General features: G+C 41.3%; 1 protein-coding gene across 1 annotated transcript in view; it reads left to right on the forward strand.

The window, feature by feature from the left end:
- LOC124777683 (serpin B6-like) overlaps positions 1-26,569 on the forward strand; it is a 241,290-nt gene that overhangs the window by 23,043 nt on the left and 191,678 nt on the right. Inside the window, exon 2 of the mRNA XM_047253160.1 lies at positions 20,416-20,503. Coding sequence (XP_047109116.1) covers positions 20,426-20,503 — 78 coding nt within the window. The 5' untranslated portion in view covers positions 20,416-20,425. The remainder of the gene's footprint in view (positions 1-20,415; positions 20,504-26,569) is intronic.

Below are 26,569 nucleotides of genomic sequence, written 5' to 3' on the forward strand. Positions count from 1 at the left end.
AACGATTTTTTTATTGCTTGGCAGTCTGTGATCCATACCAGATAGGGTTCTCCTTCTTCTTCTTAGCTGTTTCTTTGGCCTGGGAGACCATATATGTTCTGTACATTCCTCTGCCAATCATTTCTGTCTCTGCCTTTTGTGATCCATTCTTCTTTTCTCTAGCCCATCGCCTCCATATCCCCATTCATATCATCCTTCCATCTTGTCCATGGCCTTCCTCGCCCCCTTCTGCCTTCCTCAGATCCTCAGAATGCTACTTGCAGTAGTCTTTCCCCTTCCATCCTAATCACATGTCTTCATCCTTCCGAGAATATCAGCTTGCGAGTATAGGTCTGCCAGTTCCTGGCTTTTTAGTATCTCCCATTACTGTGACTGGGTGCCCCTCTTTGGGCCAAATTCTTTTCCCTAACTTCCTTCTCTCGAAGACTAGCAGTTTTTGTTGATGTTAAAGTTTCGACAGCAACGTTCCTATAGTTGATACGACGTAAGAAGATCACTGACAGTTTCCAGCGCTGTTTCCAGGTTCCAACTGCGAAGGGCAAACGGCTTCATGCGAAAACATTAGCCCTCTTCAGTGAGGTGACGTAAGTCACTGGACAGCGATATGCACATGTACATTTGGCGGTAATAGCACATACACAAGGTGTAAAATGGCAGTGCATTGGCGGAGCTGTCATTTTCACTCAGGTGACTCACGTGAAAAGGTCTGCGACGTGATTCAGGCCGCATGACGACAACTAACGGACACTGGACGCGGAATGGTAGTTGGAGCTAGACGCATGGGACTTTCCATTTCGGAAATCGTTAAGGAACTCAGTATTTCAAGATCCACAGTGTCAAGGGTAAGCCGAGAATACCACATTTCAGTCATTACCTCTCACTAAGGACAACGCAATTGACTTACGAGCCAATGCAGCGGCGTTTGCGTGGTGTTGTCATTGCTAACAGACAAGCAACACTGCGTGGAATAAATTGATTTATTGACTCATCCTATAAATCTTTCTAGAGTGTGGGATACAGAACAGACACACATACATACATACACACACACACACACACACACACACACACACACATATATATATATATATATATATATATATATATATATATATATATATATATATACTGGGTGATCAAAAAGTCAGTATAAATTCGAAAACTGAATAAATCACGGAATAATGTAGATAGAGAGGTACAAATTGACACACATGCTTGGAATGACATGGGGTTCTATTAGAACCAAAAAATACAAAAGTTCAAAAAATGTCCGACAGATGGCGCTTCATCTGATCAGAATAGCAATAATTAGCATAACAAAATAAGAGAAATCAAAGATGATGTTCTTTACAGGAAATGCTCAATATGTCCACCATCATTCCTCAACAATAGCGGTAGTCGAGGAATAATGTTGTGAACAGCATTGTAAAGCATGTCCGGAGTTATGGTGAGGCATTGGCGTCGGATGTTGTCTTTCAGCATCCCTAGAGATATTGGTCGATCACGATACACTTGCGACTTCAGGTAACCCCAAAGCCAATAATCGTACGGACTGAGGTCTGGGGACCTGGGAGGCCAAGCATGACGAAAGTGGCGGCTGAGCACACGATCATCAACAAACGACGCGCGCAAGAGATCCTTCACACGTCTAGCAATACGGGGTGGAGCGCTATCCTGCATAAACATCGTACGTTCCAGCAGGTGTTTATCACCCAGGCTGGGGAGATGCGATTCTGTAACATATCGGCGTACCTCTCACCCGTCACGGTAGCAGTTACAAAACAAGAATCACGCATTTCCTCGAAGAAAAAGACCCGATAACGGTAGATGTGGTAAATCCAACCCATACCGTGACTTTCTCGTCGTGCAACGGAGTTTCCACGACAGTTCTATGATTTTCGGTAGCCCAAATTCTGCAGTTGTGGGCGTTGACAGACCCTCGGAGCGTGAAATGAGCTTCGTCGGTCCACAACACGTAACTCAACCAATCGTCATCTCCCGCCATCTTTTGAAACGCCCACACCGCAAATGCCCTCCGCTTCACTAAATCGCCAGGTAACAGTTCATTATGCCGATGGATTTTGTACGGATAGCATCGGAGGGTACGCCTCAGTGCCAACCAAACAGTAGTGTACGGAATGCCGGTGCGACGTGCGACTGCACGAGCGCTCATTTCCCTGTGCATAGACGAACCCGCTACAGATTCCATTTCTTCCTGAACTGTCTCAGCAGCATTACGCCTTGTGCTCGGTCGGCCACTACGAGGTCCATCGTCTAAATAACCAGTGGCTTCGAAATCATTCTCGCCACAGCTGCATTTGTCAACGGACCTTCACCCGTTCGAATCCCCTTCCTATGGCGATAGGATCGTAACGCTGAACTAGCACATTCCCCATTCTGATATTACAGCTTCACTAAAAGCATCTTTTCAGGTAACGTCAACATGTTGCGACTGCTGGCGCATCTGATCTCTCTTTTTTTTTTTTTCTTTATTGTATTTCAATTCCCCATTGGGGCGGGCTGGCAGCAGCATATGCGCTGCTCTTCAGCCGAAAGACATAGAACAAAACAAGAGAAGACATTTAAAAACAGCAAAGAAGAGAATAAGGTGAACATAGATATAAAAAAGGGGGAACATCATGGAAGGCAATAGACAAAAAACGGAGTGACTGTAAAATGGAGATTAAAAACTGTTTAAAAGTAGCACACACAAAAAGCCACACACTGCGGCAATTAAAAGAACACAAGGCACAGTATGACTGGAGCATAAAGGTATCGGCGGATGGCGTAGCACATACACATAACGTAACACTGACGGCGAACCTCAGGGCAGCACACAATTAAAATCACACCTCTTGACGCACAGGAGAAACAGCACTAAACACAACACTGATGTGGCACACTGATGATGATCAATACAGAGGATCTGCCAGGCGCAAGGAGATGAGGGAGACATGAAGAAGGGAGGGAGGGGAAGAGATGGGGGAGATGAGCGGGGAGCACGCTGAAGAGGGCCAGGTAGGGAGGGATGTGGGAAGGAAAGTGGCAAGTATGGGGTGCAGGGTCTCAGGGGAGGGGGGGATGGAGGAAAATCCGCTCTGGGAGAAGGAGGGAAGAGGAAAAAGGGGGCCCTGGGGAGGGGGGAGGGAACAAGGCCAGGTTACAGTTGGAAGGAAGGGTAGATGTCACGGCGAAGTTCGTCATCCGGGAGGGGGAGGCGTTGGAAATTGCCCTGATGAAGGAGATGGAAGGTGTGGATTGATCTCTCTCTCATTACAGCTCCTTTTATACACGATTGTCATGCGCAGCCACTGACGTTTTGCTGTCCAGCGCCATCTGTCAGACTTTTGTAAACTTTGTTTTAGGTTCTTGCAGTAGCTGCACTGTCTTGTTTCAAGTGTTTTGTATCTTAAATGATCCAGAAATTATGCTACTGAATAGAAGCAATGATCCAATAAGAATGCCCTTAGGGTTTTACAAAAAAATAAGAATGAAGATATGTCTTTTACTTTAAACGGAAGATTATTGTAAATTTGTATAGCGCTGTTTACTGTGGAGGTTTTATAGGCTGTAAATTTGTATAGCGCTGTTTACTGTGGAGGTTTTATAGGCTGATGTCCTTATTGACTGCACATGAAACTTTTTCTTTTGCCTTGTATCATGTTCAAGGACATTCAAATTTTCATTTACATCTTTTAAATTCTTTCTAATATATTTAAAGATTTCTAGTAGGCCTATATACCTTCAGAGAAGAGGGAGAATTGACGACTTTTGAAAGACGGGTTTGCAAGAATCTGTTTGTCGAGCATGTTGCATTACTCTTAGAGTTCTGCTTTGAGTTAAGACGATGACTGAACTAGGTGGTGTATTACCTCAGAATATAATTCTGGAACTGGGCAAAGTAGGCAATTCGGACAGTGCTGTAATTAGGCTTGACAGAGACTAAACGCAGACTGTAACATATTTTCTTTAGTGTTCCATTAATTTTGTTTATATGTGTATGCCATTTGAAGTTATTTTGAAGCCATAACCCTAAAGACTGTTGCAGCATGCATCACCTTTTAAACAGAAATTTAGGAATGTTGTTTTTCTGTGTTTATCATAAGTTTATTCCCCTTAAACCATCTGTTTAGTTGTTCTATAGTCTTATTAACAGCTGTTTGGAGCTGACTTGGTGTATTTTCTGTAATTAGGATGCTTGTGTTGTCTGCAAAGAAAAGTGTTTGTTTGTGACTCAATATTCTGGTCAAGATCATTTATACACAGGAGAAAGAGAATTGGCCAAAGAATGGACCCTTGAGGGACTTCTTTATTTAGAAGTTCTGCATCTGAGAAGCATGTCCTAATGTTTTCCTTTAGTTCAAGTTTTATGTGTATTTTTTGGGCCGGCCGGAGTGGCTGAGCAGTTCTAGGCGCTTCAGTCTGGAACCGCGCGACCACTACAGTCACAGGTTCGAATCCTGCCTCGGGCATGGATGTGTGTGGTGTCCTTAGGTTAGTTAGGCTTAAGAAGTTCTAAGTTCTAGCGGACTGATGACCTCAGCTGTTAAGTCCCATAGTGCTCAGAGCCATTTGAACCATTTTTAGCCATTTGTATTTTTTGTTTCCTGTTCGTCAAGTACCAAGTGAACCATTTTAGTGCAGTGCCTCTAATGGCATGTACTTGGAGCTTTTCCAACAGTATGTTGTGGTCCAGTATGTCAAAGGCTTTACTTAAGTCTTAAAAAAGGTCAGTGGCTCTTTGTTTTTTGTCTATTGCTCGCTGGGCATTTTCTATAAAATCATAGATTGCACTGGTTGTTAATTACTTTTTCCTGAATCCATGCTGAGCATCAGTGAGAATTTTGTTTTTCTCTAAGAATTTCATTAACCTATTATACATTACTTTTTCTATGATTTTACTAAAGCCTGATAATAATGAAACTGGTCTATAGTTTTCTATATTTGTTTTGTCTCCTTTCTTATGGATAGGGACCACTTTAGCAATTTTTAAACTGTCTGGAAATGTGCCTGTAAGATGAATTTACTATATCGGCAAAAGGAAGTGAAATGTTTTTAACACATGGCTTTATGATGTAATCAGGACTACCATCAATCCCTGATGACATTTTTCTATGGGCTGATGCAGCACTGACGATTTCATCTCGGGTCGTTAGTCAATGTAGATTGAAGAGAAACATGAGTGCACTTTGTTTTTCTGTTTCTTTCTAGTATCTGTTTTGTCACTGCACAGATCACAAATAATTTAACAGTCAAAGTAACATTTAAAAATATTTGTGATGTGTTGGGGATCAGTTATACCCTTGTTCTCATGGTTAAGAGTGATATATTCGATTCTATGGGACACTTTATTTGCTTCCTTCTTTATGACTTTCCATACTGCTTGGCTGATACTGTTTTGATCTTATCATTGGCCTTTTTTTTTTTGCCTTTTATATCACTCTTCTGTAGTTTTGAATGCATTCCTGTATGTAACTGTTTAGAAGAGGGGGTATGTTGTTGTTTTCCTGTATTTGAGTAATTCTCTTTAGCCCTGCACTTCATATTTTGATTCCTGTTGTTATCTATAGCTTTGCTTTTTTAGTTGTGCCTCTTACTTGTGTTTTGAGACGGAATGCAATTTCAAAGTAATCAATGAAGATGCTAGATAATTTCTCAAACTTTTTATTGGTGTCATCTATTTGCAAAACTTCTTCACACCTTTCTCCTGATGACAGTGAGTTGAATATTTCTATATTGCGTGCCTTAAACTGTCTCGCTGTTACGGTTCTTTTATAGTTCTGGTTGGGCAGTAAGTGGCTTTAGATGGCGACAACTTGAGCTTCATGATCACTAAGGCTTGTACTTATACATTTTTACATTTTGCAGCACAATTTATATTCACAAATATCTGATCCAAGGCAGTAGCAGTAGTTCTTGTGATTCTTGTTGGGATTGTTATGGTTTGTTTTAAGTTGAAAGTATCTGTGAGGTTGAGCAATAGTTTTATTCTATTCCTGGTTTCAAGAAAATCAATGTTAAAGTCCGCACAATGCACTATTGATTTTTTGCGTAGATGAAGCCTGTTTAGTACATATTCATGCTTATTTAGAACTGAGTCAAAATGGGTTTACACAATTGCATTATGTTATGGGTTGAGTTAGGGTTGCGAAGCTACCATGCTCAGCCCACTGCAGCTTCAAGGATCAGCTTACGCCGACTCAGCTATAGAAGAGTGAGCCAGTAAGTTGCTTCCTCCTATGCATATCTCGCGAAAAAACTATAAACATAAAATTAGACAGGTTCGAGTCCACACTAGACGGCTTTCTTCCCGCAAACCTTTCGCGACTGGAACAGGAAAAGGGGGAAGTGACACTTGTACACAAAGTACGCTCCTCCACATCCCGTAAGGCGACTTGTAGAGTATTAATGCAGATGCAGATATAACGGGCAGAAGCAGCCATACGTGACTCGCGATACTGCCGAAGCATTACTGCTCACCGTCGAAAGCGCTCGAGAATGCCCTATTCAAAATTACGACGATTACGCTACGCGATAACTTTCCGGGAAATTACTGACGCCTAATAAACCAAACTTCCCAGCAGAAGGTGTAATATCGCCTGATTCCGTATTCTTACAACAACCTTCACCTGATACGAAGCTGGTGACGCCATTATGAGACATAATGGCGAGCTGTGGGCATGTGTTGCAGCACCAGGTTGTAGTACGGCTTCAGTATTCGCTATAATTATCTGGGAGAAAGCAAAATTTTGGCGTAAGTCCAGGTAGGATCTTTAGTGTGGGATCAATCTAACAGCCGCTACGGTCGCAGGTTCGAATCCTGCCTTGGGCATGGATGTGTGTGCTGTCCTTAGGCTAGTTAGTTTTAAGTAATTCTAAATTCTAGGGGACTGATGGCCTCAGATGTTAAGTCTCATAGCACTGAGAGCCATTTGAACCATTTGATCAATCTAACAGCCACAACAACGATTCAAGGTGCTTGCGTATTTAACGAACGAAAGCAGAGGAAGCTGTACCTATGTGTTCAACGTGAGTTTGTTCCTAGCTAGGTAGGAAAGGACGCTTAAAAATCCACTAACATCCGTGAAATATGATGTAGCTGAAGCACAATATGAGATAGGATTTTATTTGTGAACTGAATGATGTAACAAATCAATAGCGGAAAACGACTGAGATGTAGCAGTAGGCTGTGCTATAGAATGATAGATAAGAAACCGCAACACAACCAAGATTATCTGAACGACAGCATTAATTAAAAACAAACAAAAACGAGAAACAAGCGTAAAATCAAAGCGTTGTTTGTTTACCGTGTACGTAGCAAACAGTTAACCAAATAAAATTAATGTAGAACAACCATTGACATCTGAGTTCTGCCAAAACGAACTCACTTCTCAGCGCAAAGGCATCACAGAAGAAATAGAATTTCCAACAGAAGAAGCAGTGAAGCACATGTCAGAACGTCCGTTCCATTATCATTAGCAAAAGTGAGGACTTCATTAGAGTTCACTGAACACCATAAGAGCATAAAAACTTAACAAAAAAAAACATATCGCTTGACTACCAGTTACAAGGCGGAAACAGATTGACCACGTTTCTCACCAGTCGTGTTGTTGATGCCTTCAGTTCGAAAACTGGTTTGATGTAACTCTATATGCCAGTTTATCTTGTGCAAGCCTCTTTATATACGGATAACTACTGCAGCCAGCATCCACTATTTCCTGTTGTCCAGCCTTGGACTTCACCTACAATTTTCACCCTCCACACTTTTCTCCATCACTAAAATTACTATATGTTGACGCCTCAGCACGCGATTTATCAGCCTATCCCCTTCGTTTCGGCTAATTTTGTAAGAAAATCCTTTTCTTCCCAATTTGATGCTGCACCTTTTCATTAGTTACTCTGTCTATCCATGTAATTATCGAGTTTCGAAACTTCCATTTATCTCTTGTATGCACAGGTTCGCAGGTTTCGCTTTCATACAAGGCTACACTGCATTCCATTACCCTTGTCAAGTTGTATCGAAAGTTTGTGCATTGCGCTACAATGACAGGTATAAAAGGCCTGTCGACAAATTTTTCAAGTTATTTTAAATTTGTGGTAGTATGGTTATTACATGAAAAATGTTGTTGTCGCCTTCAGTCCAGAGACTGGTTTGATGCAGCTCTCTATGCTACTCTATCCTGTTCAAGCTTCTTCATCTCCCAGTACCTACTGCAACCTACATCCTTCTGAATCTGTTTACTGTATTCATCTCTTGGTCTCCCTCTACGATTTTTACCCTCCGCGCTGCCCCCCATCACTAAATTGGTGATCCCTTGATGCCTCAAATATGTCCTACCAACCGATCCCTTCTTCTAGTCAAGTTGTGCCACAAACTCCTCTTCTCCCCAATTCTATTCAATACCTCCTCATTGGTTATGTGATTTACCCATGTAATCTTCAGCATTCGTCTGTAGCACCACATTTCGAAAGCTTCTATTCTCTTTATGTCTAAACTATTTATCGTCTACATTTCACTTCCATACGTGGTTACACTCCATACAAATACTTTCAGAAAAGACCTCCTGACAATTAAATCTATACTCGACGTTAACAAATTTCTCTTCTTCAGAAACGATTTCATTGCCATTGCCAGTCTACATTTTATATCCTCTCTCCTTCGACCATCATCAATTATTTTGCTCACCAAATAGCAAAACTCCTTCACTACTATAAGCGTCTCATTTCCTAATCTAATACCCTCAGCATCACCCGATTTAATTCGACTACATTCCATTATCCTCGTTTTGCTTTTGTTGATGTTCATCTTACATCCTCCTTTCAAGATACTGTCCATTCCGTTCAGCAGCTCTTCGAGGTCCTTTGCTCTCTCTGACAGAATTACAATGTAGTCGGCGAACCTCAAAGTTTTTATTTCTTCTCCATGGATTTTAATACCCACTCCGAATTTTCCTTTTGTTTCCTTCACTGCTTGCTCAATATACAGATTGAATAACATTGGGGATAGGCTACAACTCTGTCTCACTCCTTTCCCAACCACTGCTTCCCTTTCATGCCCCTCGACTCTTTATAACTACCATCTGGTTTCTGTACAAATTGTAAATAGCCTTTTGCTCCCAATATTTTACCCCCGCCACCTTCAGAATTTGAAAGAGAGTATTCCAGTCAGCATTGTCAAAAGATTTCTCTAAGTCTACAAATGCTAGAAATGTTGGTTTGCCTTAATCTATTTTCTAAGTAAGTCGTAGGGTCAGTATTGCCTCACGTGTTCCAATATTTCTACGGAATCCAAACTGATCTTCCCCGTGGTCGGGTTCTACCAGTTTTTCCACTCATCTGTAAGGAATTCATGTTAGTATTTTGCAGCCGTGGCTTATTAAACTGATAGTTTGGTAAAATATATCTAAAAACAAAGATGATGTGACTTACCAAATGAAAGTGCTGGCAGGTCGACAGACACACAAACAAACACAAACATACACACAAAATTCAAGCTTTCACAACAAACTGTTGCCTCATCAGGAAAGAGGGAAGGAGAGGGAAAGACGAAAGGATGTGGGTTTTAAGGGAGAGGGTAAGGAGTCATTCCAATCCCGGGAGCGGAAAGACTTACCTTAGGGGGAAAAAAGGACGGGTTACCCGTCAACTCCTATCCTTAACAAAAGTCCTCAATCTTTCCGGCCCCACATCCACACCGGCTATTCAGAGCATCCTCCTACACAAATTAGAACAGCATGCCACCCTCCACCTCAAAAAACTATCCAATCTCCTGGTTTCCCACCTCCAGAAAGGCAACTCACTCACCCTTCACAACCTTTGCAGCAAATCTCAACCACCTCTCATTGCACACAAACCCAGTCTCTCCCATCTACTCAATCTCCCACTTCCAGCTCCACTCCCTCCAAACCTCAAAATTCCAGTCAACACAAGCTGGTACCACAACACCCTAATTCAGTAGTTAAACTTTCCTCCAAACCTCTCTCCCAATCCGAAACCTCTGTCCTATCCAAAGGCCTCACCTTCAGCCCCACTCCCAGATTCAACCAAACAGCCCTCGTCAAAGATTTACTGTCCTACACTCATACTCTCTGCTGGAAGTATCACTTTGCCACGAAGAAAAATGATCCTAATCCTACCCCTAATGATCCAACTCCCCAAGACACTATCCAAATTGAACCCTTCCTGGAACAGTTCCGTCCTCCGTCACAGTGGGACCCACCTCCTCTTCCTCAAACTCACCCTCTCCAAACCTTCCAGGAATTTCTGACTTCCAGCCTTGCCTCTCAATCCTTCTTAAAAAACCTTAATCCTACTCCCAACATCACCACTGCTGAAGCCCAGGCTATCCGTGATCTGAAGGCCGACCGGTCCATCGTCATTCTTCCGGCGGACAAGGGTTCCAAGACCGTGGTACTTGATCATCGGGAGTATGTGGCTGAGGGACTGCATCAGCTTTCAGACAACACCACATACAAAGTTTGCCAAGGTAATCCCATTCCTGATGTCCAGGCGGAGCTTCAAGGAATCCTCAGAACCTTAGGCCCCCTACAAAACCTTTCACCTGACTCCATCAACCTCCTGACCCCACCGACACCCCGCACCCCTACCTTCTACCTTCTTCCTAAAATTCACAAACCCAATCATCCCGGCCGCCCCATTGTAGCTGGTTACCAAGCCCCCACATAACGTATCTCTCCCTACGTAGATCAACACCTTCAACCCATTACATGCAGTCTCCCATCCTTCATCAAAGACACCAACCACTTTCTCGAACGCCTGGAATCCTTACCCAATCCATTACCCCCAGAAACCATCCTTGTAACCATTGATGCCACTTCCTTATACACAAATATCCCGCACGTCCAGGGCCTCGCTGCGATGGAGCACTTCCTTTCACGCCGATCACCTGCCACCCTACCTAAAACCTCTTTCCTCATTACCTTAGCCAGCTTCATCCTGACCCACAACTTCTTCACTTTTGAAGACCAGACATACCAACAATTAAAGGGAACAGCCATGGGTACCAGGATGGCCCCTTCGTACGCCAACCTATTCATGGGTCGCTTAGAGGAAGCCTTTTTGGTTACCCAGGCCTGCCAACCCAAAGTTTGGTACAGATTTATTGATGACATCTTCATGATCTGGACTCACAGTGAAGAAGAACTCCAGAATTTCCTCTCCAACCTCAACTCCTTTGGTTCCATCAGATTCACCTGGTCCTACTCCAGATCCCATGCCACTTTCCTTGATGTTGACCTCCACCTGTCCAATGGCCAGCTTCACACATCCGTCCACATCAAACCCACCAACAAGCAACAGTACCACCATTACGACAGCTGCCACCCATTCCACATCAAACGATCCCTTCCCTACAGCCTAGGTCTTCATGGCAAACGAATCTGCTCCGGTCCGGAATCCCTGAAGCATTAGACCAACAACCTGACAACAGCTTTCGCATCCCGCAACTACCCTCCCGACCTGGTACAGAAGCAAATAACCAGAGCCACTTCCTCATCTTCTCAAACCCAGAACCTCCCACAGAAGAACCACAAAAGTGCCCCACTTGTGACAGGATACTTTCCGGGACTGGATCAGATTCTGAATGTGGCTCTCCAGCAGGGATAAAACTTCCTCAAATCCTGCCCTGAAATGAGATCCATCCTTCATGAAATCCTCCCCACTCCACCAAGAGTGTCTTTCCGCCGTCCACCTAACCTTCGTAACCTCTTAGTTCATCCCTATGAAATCCCCAAACCACCTTCCCTACCCTCTGGATCCTACCCTTGTAACCGCCCCCGGTGTAAAACATGTCCCATGCACCCTCCCACCACCACCTACTCCAGTCCTGTAACCCGGAAGGTGTACACGATCAAAGGCAGAGCCACGTGTGAAAGCACGCACGTGATCTACCAACTGACCTGCCTACACTGTGATGCATTCTATGTGGGAATGACCAGCAACAAACTGTCCATTCGCATGAATGGACACAGGCAGACAGTGTTTGTTGGTAATGAGGATCACCCTGTGGCTAAACATGCCTTGGTTCACGGCCAGCACATCTTGGTGCAGTGTTACACCGTCCGGGTTATCTGGATACTTCCCACTAACACCAACCTATCTGAACTCCGGAGATGGGAACTTGCTCTTCAATATATCCTCTCTTCCCGTTATCCACCGGGCCTCAATCTCCGCTAATATCAAGTTGCCGCCACTCATACCTCACCTGTCATTCAACAACATCTTTGCCTCTGCACTTCTGCCTCGACTGACATCTCTGCCGAAACTCTTTGTCTTTAAATATGTCTGCTTGTGTCTGTATATGTGTGGATGGATATGTGTGTGTGTGCGAGTGTACACCCGTCCTTTTTTCCCCCTAAGGTAAGTCTTTCCGCTCCCGGGATTGGAATGACTCCTTACCCTCTCCCTTAAAACCCACATCCTTTCGTCTTTCCCTCTCCTTCCCTCTTTCCTGATGAGGCAACAGTTTGTTGCGAAAGCTTGAATTTTGTGTGTATGTTTGTGTTTGTTTGTGTGTCTGTCGACCTGCCAGCACTTTCATTTGGTAAGTCACATCATCTTTGTTTTTAGATATATTTTTCCTACGTGGAATGTTTCCCTCTATTATAATGATAGTTTGGTAAGTTTCACATCTGTCAACACCTGCTTTCTTTGGGACTGGAATTATTATATTCTTCTTGAAGTCTGAGGGTATTTTGCCTGTCTCATACATCTTGCTCACCTGATGGTAGAGTTATATCAGGGCAGGCTCTCCCAAGGGTATTAGTAGTTCTAATGGAATGTTGTCTACTCCCGGGGCCTTGTTTCAACTTAGGTCTTTCAGTGCTCTGTCAAACTCTTCGTGCAGTATCATATCTCCCATTTCATCTTCATCTACATCCTCTTCCATTTCCATAATATTGTCCTCAAGAACATCACCCTTGTATAGACCCTCTACATATTCCTTCCACCTTTGTGCTTTCCCTTCTTTGCTTAGAACTGAGTCTCCAGCTGAGCTCTTGATATTCATGCAAGTGGTTTTCTGTTCTCCAAACGTCTCTTTAATTTTCTTGTAGGTAGTATCTATCTTACCCCTAGTGATATACGCCTCTACATTCTTACATTTGTCCTCTAACTATCCCTGCTTAGCCATTTTGCACTTCCTGTCGATCTTATTTTTGAGACATTTGTATTCCTTTCGCCTGCTTTACCGCATTTTTGTATTTTCTCCTTTCATCAATTAAATTCAGTATCTCTTCTGTTACCTAAGGATTTCTATTAGCCCTTGTCATTTTACCTACTTGATCCTCCGCTGCCTTCACTATTTCATCTCTCAAAGCTACCTATTCTTTTTCTACTGTACTTCTTTCCCCCATTCTTGTCAATCGTTCCCTAGTGCTCTCCTTGAAACTCTCTACAACCTCTGGTTCTGTCAGTTTATCCAGGTCCCATCTCCTTAAATTCCCACCTTTTTGCAGTTTCTTCAGTTTTAATCCACAGTTCATAACCAATACATTGTGGTCAGAGTCCACATCTGCCCCTGGAAATGTCTTACAATTTAAAACCTGTTTCCTAAATCTCTGTCTTTTCATTATATAATCTATCTGAAACCTTTCAGTATCTCTTCCATGTATACAACCTTCTTTTATAATTCTTGAAGCAAGTGTTAGCTAAAGTTATGCTCTGTGCAAAATTCTACCAGGCGGCTTCCTGTTTCATTCCTTACTCCCATTCCATATTCACCTACTATGTTTCCTTCTCTTCCTTTTCCTACTATCAAATTCCAGTCACCCTTGACTATTAAATTTTCATCTCCCTTCACTATCTGAATAATTTCTTTTATCTCATCATACATTTTATCAATCTCAGCGTCATCTGTGGAGCTAGTTGGCATATAAAATTGTACTACTGTAGTAGGCATGGGCTTTGTATGTATCTTGGCCATAATAATGCATTCACTATGCTGTTTGTAGTAGCTTACCCGCATTCCTATTTTTTTTGATTCATTATTAAACCTACTCTTGCATTACCCCTATTTGATTTTGTATTTATAACCCGGTATTCACCTAACCAGAAGTCTTGTTCCTCCTGCCACCGAACTTAACTAATTCTCACTATATCTAACTTTAACCTATCCATTTCCCTTTTTAAATTTTCTAACCTACCTGCCCAATTAAGGGATCTGACATTCCACGCTCTGACCCGTAGAATGCCCTCCTGAGTAGTCCCCGCCCGGAGATCTGAATGGGGGACTATTTTACCTCCAGAATATTTTACCCAAGAGGATGCCATCATCATTTAACCGTACAGTAAAGCTGCATGCCATAGGGTAAAATTAACGCTGTAGTTTCCCCTTGCTTTCAGCCATTCGGAGTACCAGCACAGCAAGGCCGGTTTGGTTAGTGTTACAAGGCCAGATCAGTGAGTCATCCAGACTGTTTCGCCTGCAACTACTGAAAAGGCTGCTGCTCCTCTTCAGGAACCACACATTTGTCTGATCTCTCAACAGATACTCTTCCATTGTGGTTGCACCTACGGTATGGCTATCTGCATCGCTGAGGCACGCAAGCCTTCCTGGGCGTTTTCCCAAAAAAACATGTAATGAGAGTGGCTGCCATAGGATCAATAGATGGACTACGTATGCTAACTAGGGTCTTGCTATAGCCTCCTTGTGCTAGCATCAGCCCAGTTGCTGCATGTAATGCTTCTAGTTCCTTTTTCATTTCTCTGCTAGCCTGGCTCCACTGTGTTTCATCCTGAATTAATTCAGCTACCTGATTTTTCGAAACTTCAGTGGCTTCACTTGGAATTACTGAATGCGTTTCTGGTCACTCCATAACCTCCTTTTTGAACTACACTTGACAACAAGTGGGATCCCTTTATACCAACACAATACCAATAAGCAAAAATAACTATATTAATCTTTTTTCTGTATCATGGCCCACAGAGACTACCTGCACCACCATGCTTCATAGCCAGATCTCTACAATTCCACATTTTACTGACACTGCCTTAGTACATGGTAACTCATGCCCTGATAAATTACAAGATTGCCATGGAGTCAGTTGTAAATACTCTTCCCTACAGTTATCTGTGAACTGTGATAAGTCTGCAGGTACTTGTGGTCTATACAATGCCACTTTCAAGTTACTATGCAGATCCTTCCAACTCAGCATGGCCCCAAAACAAAAGAAAAAGAAAAAAGGCCAACAAAAACTGGTTTACCCAATGCACCGCATGATGACAAGTGCTGATGGCTGCTCATTTACAAGTGTGGCTCATCGATGGCAGTGACAGCTGATGTCAGTACCTCAGGTGCCCAACGTGTAGGACTGTAATTTCTCCCAGCACCAGGCAGCATGTAAGAGCCACTCTGTGACATGAATGTAGTGTGGCAGAAACACTGCTGATGTTAATGTTAAGTGTCAGCTCCCTTTCTTGACACCTTGACTCAAGAGTGAAGAGCGGAGGTGAGCGATGCTGGAGAGCTAATGAAACATCATTCAGTTAACAATCATTTATTGGTTGGTTGGTTGGTTTTTTGGGGAAGGAGACCAGACAGTGAGGTCATTGGTCTCATCGGATTAGGGAAGGACAGGGAAGGAAGTCGGCCGTGCCCTTTGAAAGGAACCATCCCGGCATTTGGCTGGAGTGATTTAGGGAAATCACGGAAAACCTAAATCAGGATGGCCAGACGTGGGATTGAACTGTCGTCCTCCCGAATGCGAGTCCAGTGTCTAACCACTGCGCCACCTCGCTCGGTCATTTAGTGGCAAAAGTTACATGTTCATACCATCTTCTCAGTGCCACCTAATAGCAACCATGCTGAGACCATGTTGCTTGAAAGCTTAAGGTAGTATGTCAGTGCCCGGCAAGGAACTTGCTAAGTGCTGATATTACCTGAGGTCAGTGCCATACCCCTTAGGAAGGTGTGGCAGTCTTGCATCTATACAGCTCAGCGCAGCTGTGGGTGTCTGTTGGGTGCTGTCAATGAGAGAAACTGGGCCTAAGCTTGCTTCCAGAATGCTGCATACCCTTGCAGTCCATTGTCGAGATGGCATGAAAGTAGAGCACTTATCAGTAACATATGGTACCAGTATACACCCAATAAGGTGGTACTTGTATTGCCCCAGTAGTGGCATCACAGGCACTCAACACCCAAGTTGAACAGCCTGCAGGTGGGCAGGTCATTTATTCATCCATAGAAAATCAGCCTGGCCACCATCCTCATTGTTGTGATAGGAAGGATTGCGGCTTGGCAAATAAGACGTTCTCTCCACAGGAAGACAGCTGTGGACTTGTAGCAGTGGACTCCAAGGTGTCTGCAACTTGTAGAAACTTGCTGGATTCATCAGGGCATCCTACAAAATAATAGAGCTGGTCTTTTACTGGTATCCATTATGCATAAGGAATGCCTCACTTTGAGAATGAACCTGAGGAATGCAGAGGTTTTATAGCAAGTGATGACATGATTTCCCCCTCCCATCCACCACCACAGATACACTGGTGTCTAAATGTGGTGTTGTTTTCTGAGCCTATCAGCACTCTCAGCTCCTCTAGTGTTCAACTTCAGGTTTACAAAACATTCCTTTGTGCAAAGACATCCTGGAGGAGGTGGAAGTTAGTGTTTAACATCTCATCGACAATGAGGTCATTAGAGATGGTGCACAAACTCAAGATTAGGGAAGGATGGGGAAGGAAAGTAGCTGTGCACTTTTGAAGGAACCATCCCAGCATTTCCCTTAAGCAGTTTAGGGAAACGACAGAAAACGTAAATCAGGATGACTGGACACAGGTTTGAACCGTTGTCCTGAATGCGAGTCCAGTGTGCTAACCACTGTGCTACCACACTTGATCAAAGGCATCCAGAAAGGCGTCTTATGACATCTCTTGGTGAAGCTACTACATTTAACCTCATTACAGTAGAGTGTTCTGTCTGCCCTGCGCTGCTGTCAAAGTGCTGCATCTGTTGTTGTTGGCTTCCATTTAACAAAGTCTGATGAAATGAGCTTCCAGCTTGTTTGTACTTTTGGCCTCTTGCATTGACATTCGGTTACAACACCATTGTGTAGCTGGTAGACTCGCCTCACTTTGCGATGTCTCACATAGTTTCTAACAAAATTTTATTCCTGCACTTACTTACTATTCTACTGTGCAACACTATGATGTCACAATATTCTAAAAACTCTGTAAAACATGTCAACAATGTGAACAGTGTGACATTTACTTCAATTGTCTAGAACCTAGCAGAGGTTACATACAAGAAAAAATACAGTTAGACTGAAACCAATTGCTTTACCAAATCTATGATGTCAAAATATTTTAAAGTGCATTGGGAAATGTAATGTTTATGTTGTAACAGTGTCTGAATACAGGAAGTGTCTATTCTATCTGGGCAGCTACATTTTGGGAAACTATGGCTCTGTTTTCTGTATCTCTATGTTCATGCAGAATAAGGACATGCGGAATAAGGAAGGTAGTCAATTTTTTCTTGTTGAGTTCGTATTATAGTGTATGTCTACCGAGGTAGCAGTGATACATGCGAGTTGAATACAGTAAAGTACCATCATGCCTAAAGTACCATCACACACACACACACACACACACACACACACACACACAAAATTGACAAAATAAGTTGCTTTGTTACACTATAACACTTAAAATGCAGAATGATGTGAGCTGTTTAAAACACACACTATGAGAAAGAGAACCAGAGATGGTAACAGTTAGAGATGTGACATTTCCAAAGGCAGCATCAAAGTCAATACCTCAGAAATAAAATAAAATGACTTACCATTTCTTGTGAGACATCTCCCACTTAGCTAGCACAATAAAGCTCAAAAGAATTAAAAATTGCTATATCTAAACTGTCTGTATTTTTATATAAGTTGTATTATATGTAATATTTTGCACACTTTGCAAGTACAATGAGTCATTAAATGTGCCTAACATCTAACACAAGATGTTCTTTGTAAGCCCACTCCCCATTGCCATGGACACTAAACAGATGTTGTACCACATATCAAGTTGATGTTATTCTATATAAAGTAAAGATAGGTACTAAATGAAATATAAAACAGTACAAAGTTCTATATCTATGGATCACATCAATATATAGTCTCTTAAGTGAGAATACAGCACCCACGAGCATGCAGAAGTACCACAACACAACATGGCATGTGGGGTGTCACATTGGCCTGCTGGAATTGTCCAATTCCATCGGAATGCACAGTGGACATAAATGGATGCAGGTGATCACACAGGGTGTTAACATATATGTTGTATCTAGACATATCAGGAGTTCCATAACACTCCAACTACACACACCCCACACCATTACACAGCCTCCACCACCTTGAACAGTCCCCTGATGGCATGCAGGGCCCATGGATTCATGAGGTTGTCTCCATACATGTACACATCCAGCCTCTCAATACAATTTGAAATGCGACTCACCCAACCAGGCAACATATTTCCATTCATCAAGAGCCCAATGTCAGTGTTTCCTGATGTTTATGGTACACTCATGAAATGATCATATGGGAAAATCCCACTTCATTGGTACCTCGGAGATGCTGTGTCACATCACTCGTGCACCAACTATGACACCACATTCAATTTCACTTAAATCTTGTTAACCGGCCATTGTAACAGCAGTGACTGATCTTACAACTGCACCAGACACTTGTTGTCTTACATAGGCACTGGGGACCACAGTGCCATATTCTGCCTGTTAACATACCTCTGTATTTTAATACACAGTTTCTTTGGTGCTTCAGTGTATATGTACAGAATATTACTCAAGGTTTGTAATTTTGTAAAATAAATGTATATTGTTACATAGCTATAATATCAAGAAAAGATTTAAACAGGAATATTAATGTTCTGTAAAATTTATAAATTTGTACTTAGCTCATTCTTATCCTGGACCCTTCAGTTATTTACTTGGAAACAAAATCATTGTCTATACTGGTCACAAAGCTCTATGTAATATCCAAGAGTGCAAATTATACCACAGTAGAATTACAAGGTGTGCGGCCTGTTTGCAATAGTTTTATTGCCCTGTGAAAAACATGAAAGGAAAATAGAATGTTATTGTAGATGTTTAATTAGGTTACCAGTGGGGGTATGAAGATCAGAATGGTATTGAAGAAGTAGAGAGAAGTTACAAAATAATGTACAAAAATTGTGTAAAGGATGAAAAGGATATTAGAAAAATTTATGACCAATTTTGAAGAAATCAGAATCATAATGAAAATCGGAAACTGGTAAAAAGCTATTTAGGATGGAAGGGATATGAAAAATCCAGCAGTTTTATTAAATATATAAGGCAATTTTGTTTTGAAGACATAGTCCAGATGGTAATGGTGAGGTAATTAATGGGCCAGAACAATATACTGAAACTCTAATAAAATACACACATGAAAGTTTTGGACATTGTGCATCATTGAAGCACATTCAATAGTTTCAAGAAAATGCATACAACATTGCTAAGAGATTCAGAAAGTGCTTAGCTACTTGTGACAGCTGCCAGCTTGTAAAAGTCTTCAATCAAACATGTAAGGGATATTTACAGGGTGTTACTCCAAAAAGGCTGATGAATTTAGTAGGCATTAACTTGTTTGGGCAACTACCCAAAGCAAAAGGGGCATACAGATACATATATTTGGAATGGTGGATTTATTTTCTAAGTTCATAACATCCTTTAAAGACATCCTTTAAAGAAAGCAACAAATAAGAAAATCATATGAAAGATCATTCAGAACTATTTCAAAAGCTTAGCTGACAATTCTTTCTAATAATGGGAGTCCATTCAATTTAAAAACATAGAAAAATCTTGTCGATGAGAAAAACATAAAAGATATATTGGTTGAGTCAGACTATTGTTTGGAATCAACTCCAAAGTTGACTGTTTCATGCCGGTTAGAAAACTTCTGGCATATTAAAATCCCATAATCTTTCAGTTTGCATTACGATAAAAAAATCAGATTGGGTAAGAAAATTTTGTGCCTTTGTTATTTAGAAACGCAGTATCTCCATAGGAAAAAAGCACCTTTTTGTTACACTTTTAGATGATGGGCATAGAATACCTGTCATTTTTGGTCAACTTAAATTTAGGAGGGATGGAAAATTAACTAGCTATTTTTGGAAGTTTTCATTGTTAGCACAGACTGCACATGGTACAGAAGGTGCCAATAATACTCCCTTTTTCATTAACTACAGAAAGGAAAATATCAGTATTACTTCTTCACATTTTGAGCGTGATGACAATATCTACACTACTGCTCAAAATATTGAGTGCCCTGATACTACATGCGTACATCTTCCACCAAACAATAAACCACAAAGCAATGTTGTCCAGTTCTTTGTCATATGTAGAACTGTTTTTTTTATCAGCCATCTTTTCTGTTGCAGGTGCTCAAACATGGCAACTGAAAGCATAGAAAAAGCTCTCCAAACAATATGTCAAGGAAACCAAAAGTTTACCTTCAGTATTTATAAGGTCAGTAAGTGACTATAGACTTGAATGATTTTAGTTGTGGCATTAATATCTGTGTAAAGAAAGTCCTAATGTTGTTAAGTAAAACTTATTTCCTGTTGGTATGAGACAAATTTTCATCAGATTAAATAATGGAGACAGCAGCTAAAAAATATAAAAAAAACTGCTTTAGTTATCCATTTAAACTTGTTGGGTGGAAACATGTTATCTTACAGGATTACATGTTTTTATAATGACTTACTTTCAGCTGTTAGTGTTGTACAGTATTTGCAGAACATCAAGAACACAATATTCAGCAAGATTCATTGCAATAGGGCTTTGATCCCAACAGGTCATCCTTGTTTAGTTTTGAGCAATTTCTCAAAATAACTTCTGGTGAATCCTGATGTTCTTTCCTAAATAAAGAAACAGACATGTCCATTTAACATCTTTGCTAAAATTATAGCTAATAACTCCATTGTCATTAATATACTTTCCTTCATTTGTTTTTCTAACTAGCATTGTTGATGGTTTGCCATTCATTTACTCCATACAATGTATTTCAATGCTAAGAAACATCTCTGTGTCATCAGTAAACATACAGAGGTTCCACATGAAGCCTTCCTGAGTTCCAGATCAGATTTAAAAAAGGAACCATGAGATGTAGACATTTAGGTCTACAGTTTATAACATCATGTAAAGTAACTCAAAAAGTTTTGTACGAAAAAAATTAATCCACTTCTGCATGGCCTCCTTTCATAACTTGTAAAATGTTTAGACAATATTCTGTCTCAACCCAAGTGTGCACAAGCATGTCTGGAGTGATGGAGGCTATTGCATCCACAGTTCTTCTGTAGATATCACCAAGGTCACATACAGACAAGACATATGCAAAGCCTTTCCTGAAACCCCACAAGAAGAAGTTCACAGGGACTATGGAGACTTTTGTAGCCCCTTGGTTGGTCCATCACATCATATCCATCTCTGTGGAAATTGTTGGTCCAGACACCCACAAACATATAAACTCCAGTGTGTTGGTGTACAATCACATTTGGCTGAAGAAGAAAAGCTGCCAGACAGTAAATTGTTGAAGGTTTACTGGTTGCTTGATGAAAAAGGCTAGTCCAGTTATATTGTCTTCAATCAGCAAATAAGATAGTTTCACCTTTCTGCTGTCTCTGGCAGGTTCCCGAAAACAGTGGACTGGATGCAAATGTTGGGTTGATTAAAACTTCCCACATGTGTCGAAGATAGCATCATCAGAGAAAATGAGATTCCATAGATACCTGGGTTTTGCGCAGTCAGGTCCAACATCTCCAAAGCAAATTCATGGCAATGTTGCAAGAGATTTTTCTTCACTGATTGCACAATTTGAACATTTTAAGCATGCAAACAAAGTCATTTATGCAGTACATAGTGGATTGTTGAGCATTGGACGCTTAGTTCCTGTGATGGTCAATGAACTGACTTTGATGGGTTTCATTGGTTGGTCTTTATGATCTCCTCTATCATCTTATCAAATGTGTATTTTCTGTCAGAAATGACTGTCTGTTTACGCTTCAGCAGCTAATTACTTGTCATACCAAGCATTAATTGTCTTAGTGTCTGGTGGGTCCCTTTGAAATTCACTTTGAAAAGAACTTTGAACAGCAATGGGTGATTTCTTTTCCATTTACCATACATGCAGTGGACTCTGTTGAGGTATAGTTGTTTGTGGTAATTGTTTAGTATCTGAAAGGAATCAAAAGACATCATTTAGAAACAAATCTATGCAAAAAGTTTTGAGTTGCTTTACATGATGCCACCAACTGCAGGTATCTGTGTCTCATAGATTTTTGTAATTGCTTTTGGAATTCAGGAAAATGTCACATGGACACCCATACAACAAGGGACATCAGGTAGAACACATGTTTTTTTGGCTGTTATGTGGTCTTCAGCCTGAAGGCTGATTTGATGGAGCTCTCCACAATACTGTACCCTTTGCAAGCCTCTTCATCTCCAAAAAATAAATGCACTCTACATCTGTTTGAATCTGCTTACTGTATTTAAATCTTGGTCTCCTTCTAATATTTTATCAGCAGATAGTCGGTTTTGTGTGTCTACATAGCGGAAATTACTGCAGGCTCCCATGATGCCTAGCAGGTGAGATTGATACCATACTTCAGCGCAACATTATTCAGTACCTCCCCTTCAGTCTTATGTCCTGAGTGTGGAGCATCTGCTTCGTGGAGCCCATTAAATTATAGGGAATGCAGTAAGATCTGATCTATCTTTGTGAACTATATGCAAACCATTGTGGTACCATGAGTGTAGCCCTTAGAGACTGAAATCCCCAACTGTGTTAGATTAACTTTATGTCCGGTAACTCAAGTTCATTTATTTGTATTTTGTATTTACTTTACTCACTATGTTAGATTAGCTTTACTTATGGTACCTCAAGTTTATTTATTTTTATTCTGTATTTTCCTTTGATCATGATGTTTGATTAGAAATACTCACAGTACCCCCAGGTTCATTTATTTGTATTTGCATATTTTTTTCATCACTGTGTCAGATTTGCACTCTTTACTATACCTGATGATCATTAACAATGTTTCTCGTGTTGTCTTAAAGAATTGTGTAAACTGATTCCACTGCGCATGGATGGTGGGCACCCCTTGTGTGCATTCGTAATGCCTTCAGGAGTGGTGAGGATTACCAGATAGACTCAACTGAGAATTTTCGTTCATAGACATTTTTGTGTCAATGCATTCTGCAATTAATTGTGCATGTTGACGTCCCAATAAACGAACTGTTTTGAATTCACATCATTTTTGTTATATTCTTCTCATACTTTACCTGTCTGTTTTATCCTCAAGCCTAGCAAACTGATGGTATCCACCTGTCTTGTTCATTGAGAAACTAATTCCGACACTGCTGACCCCCAAATGAACCACCCCCTCTCTTGACCAAGCTCCGCACTAGGCTGCATTGAATGGCTGCTGATATCAAGTTCCCCCACCACCCAGCTGGCACTCGACACACTTGGTTCCATGCACAATTCAGCACACTACTCTGTCATTCCAGTGTTAACACAGTGTATGAAACATCATATTCCAGGGCAAGTCCATTCCCAGCTTACTGCTACCTTCAGCTTCAGTCCCAGGCATCAACCAAACCCACCTTCCCCTGATTAACAGATGCATATGGTCAGGTTTCACACATTCCTCAGCCACTGGGTGCAGCTCACAGGGACTGCCACTGCTCCAGTGCACCTCCATCTCCGCAGACAGCCCACACCACAATCCACCTGATATCTTTAGACTCCCATGACCTTCTGGCAGTGGTTCGCTTCCATAGAGGCAATATTTGGAGGCTCCTCAATCATCATCAACTCAACACCATTTGCCAAATCAGCTGTGCAGTTTGAACCTTTGGTCACCACAGAGGCATGTGACACCATCATGGCATCTAGCTGATTTGGTACCCGGAAAGAGCAGCTGATAGCTGGTTGATCCCATAAAAAATGCAGTACCCACGTGAACTATTTTCATCAGGGTATAGCGAAATAAGTGCTGTATCATTGTGAGAGATGCAGAGGAAAGTGAGTGAGCCAGTACTTACCCCAGTTCACTACTACCAGTGCCATGTCATCATTAAATGCCTGTACATAGCATACAAAGGATTGCTCCATAACCTAAGGGTGTAAGTAAAAAATTGAAATAATTTTTCCAAACTTTGTCAGTGTATGCTGCAGTATATTAATGTTAACATTGTGAAGTCTCAGAATGATCAAATGAATATGTTTTACTAAATATATTATTTTAGGAAAAAAATAAGAAGTGTTAAATAATGAAGCTAGAAAGCTAAAAATTATTCGTAATGTGCAAATATATGTCACAATCAAAAGTTACTAGTCTCAACTTGATCTGAGCACTGTTTTGTTCAAAATTGGTGTTTTTATGAAAATTTGGAGGCACTAAATTTTAGACTCAGAAAGATGAAAATTCATAAGTAGCTGCAGTTTGACATAAAAACATTAACTAGGTTACACCAAGAAGCTATCTGTATTAGTTTTCAAGTCTTTACTAAAAAAAACAAATCTGGAACAAAAATGTCACTATTCATAATAGATAGAATATCATTTGTATTTGTCACAGAAAGTATTAATTATAGCACTCAATTACATTGATGAAATAATACAGCTGTACCAAGTTTCAAGACTTTAGTGTAGATAACAATCATTACATGGAATCTTAAAGTGGCAGTTAAGAGTTCATGTACTATTATCAGTTCCATTCTAAAAATTCTAGCTGGCAAAATTTGAATGCAGGAAGCTAAAACTGTTTCAGTAACTAAAGCAAACTTAACTTAAATTATATAAATACTAAGAAGATTGTAAATTGTTAAACAACAGAGTTATTAATATGTGTCTGAGAAAAGGGCCATTTAGATGCTGCTACCTGTGCCTAGAGTGGTTGATAGCAGATATTTGGCAGTCCGCTGTGCCCATATATAAATACAGCCCCAGAGGCAGTAAGAAGAAAGACTTTGCTCTGGGATATCAATCTGCATGTGTCAGTCAAATGCCTGTGTCTGTTGTACCTCATATGACGTCACAGACAGGCAGCTAGCAAATGCGTTTTTGATATAAGTAGGAAGTGAACTCATGAGGATTGTACACTGTCCTGGATTGCTTAGATTTCATGGAAGTAACTTTTTGTATGCTGCCTGTAATGTTGACACAACAGTGTGGCAAGTGGCAAGATTATTTTCCAGTTTTAAGGCAATTGATGATTAGAAGTCAGGGTGATAGACAATATTTCTTGGAGCTTCCTATAGAGGCCTCCTATGAACTGTTTATAGTGCTGTTTCTAGTAGGGACATTATTATTATTATTCTTATTATTATTATTGCTATCATTATCAGAATAAATATTATTATATTTTGTGCGTGTGAACTTTTACTGAATATATTAATCAGTTACAATCAAAACTCTTATTTGTAGTCATAGTTCCTGATCCCACTGATTAAATAGCAAATAGAAACATTTTCTTTCAGTGAGTATGAAGAGTAATGTGGACTTGCAGTCTGGAAATTATGGTCAGTACATTCTCCATTGCTTTCTGGCTGACGGCAGAAATAGTTTTCAAGCTCTTGTAAAAGGTCAAGGAGATTAGTTAATTTACACTCCACTCAACAAGGTAAATGCGCTGAGATCCAGCTCTCACAACACTTCCACCTGTCCTGTACACCTGCTGGGCCTATGATCATTCCCAACATGCTGCTACTTGTGAATTGACTTGGATTTCTGCCTGTCAAAGACTGCACAGCATTAGTTACACATGAATGTATGAATGTTGACATGGTAGTCATCATGGCAGACAGGTTCTTCAATTCCCTCAACCCCCTCTCCACCACCACGCAAAATCGTGATGTTCCTTTGCACAGTCTCCCACATATACAAGCCACATCAGCAACCACACACTCCATGTCCCACAAACTTATCCATGGTCAAGGTGTAGCTCATGCCCCACATGATTAGCATGATGATCAAGCTCCCTCATACCCTGCACTGTGCCCATGCCTGTCTCTGCCTTTCAGTGCCTATGACTTCCTGCATACACAGACACGTTTCACACAAACTCTCAACCAGCTAGTAGTGATCAGAACGTTCAGGGTGCCAGTTGTCTTTGCTAGTATCATGAGTGCTTTGACAGCAACACTACAAACTGTGAGGTACTGTGCACATGGTCCTCAACACTGACAGCAGACAGCTGTAGGTGCACCTGATTGCTCTGCTATTTCTCACTGCCTGCTCATGCATGATCATTGGAACCCCTCCTCCCCAACAGCCTACCTGCTTCACACTAGCCTCAATCTCCACATCTGTTCTTGCAAACTGTTACCCTCTGCTGGCCCACTCCTCCCTCTTCCTCACTGTGATGAAAGGTTCTCTAGTCACAACCTACTGCTCCCATACATGATCCGTTGACCTTGGCCTTGGCTGAGATTTCACAGATGCCTTTACCATGGATGATGTTATCGATCCTATCACTGGTGCCAACTTCATTGCCCATTGTGCCCATTCCTTGTAGATCCTGTACTGTC

Source organism: Schistocerca piceifrons, chromosome 2 (genome assembly GCF_021461385.2).
Source record: "Schistocerca piceifrons isolate TAMUIC-IGC-003096 chromosome 2, iqSchPice1.1, whole genome shotgun sequence".
In the NCBI taxonomy this organism is placed as follows: Eukaryota; Metazoa; Arthropoda; class Insecta; order Orthoptera; family Acrididae; genus Schistocerca; species Schistocerca piceifrons.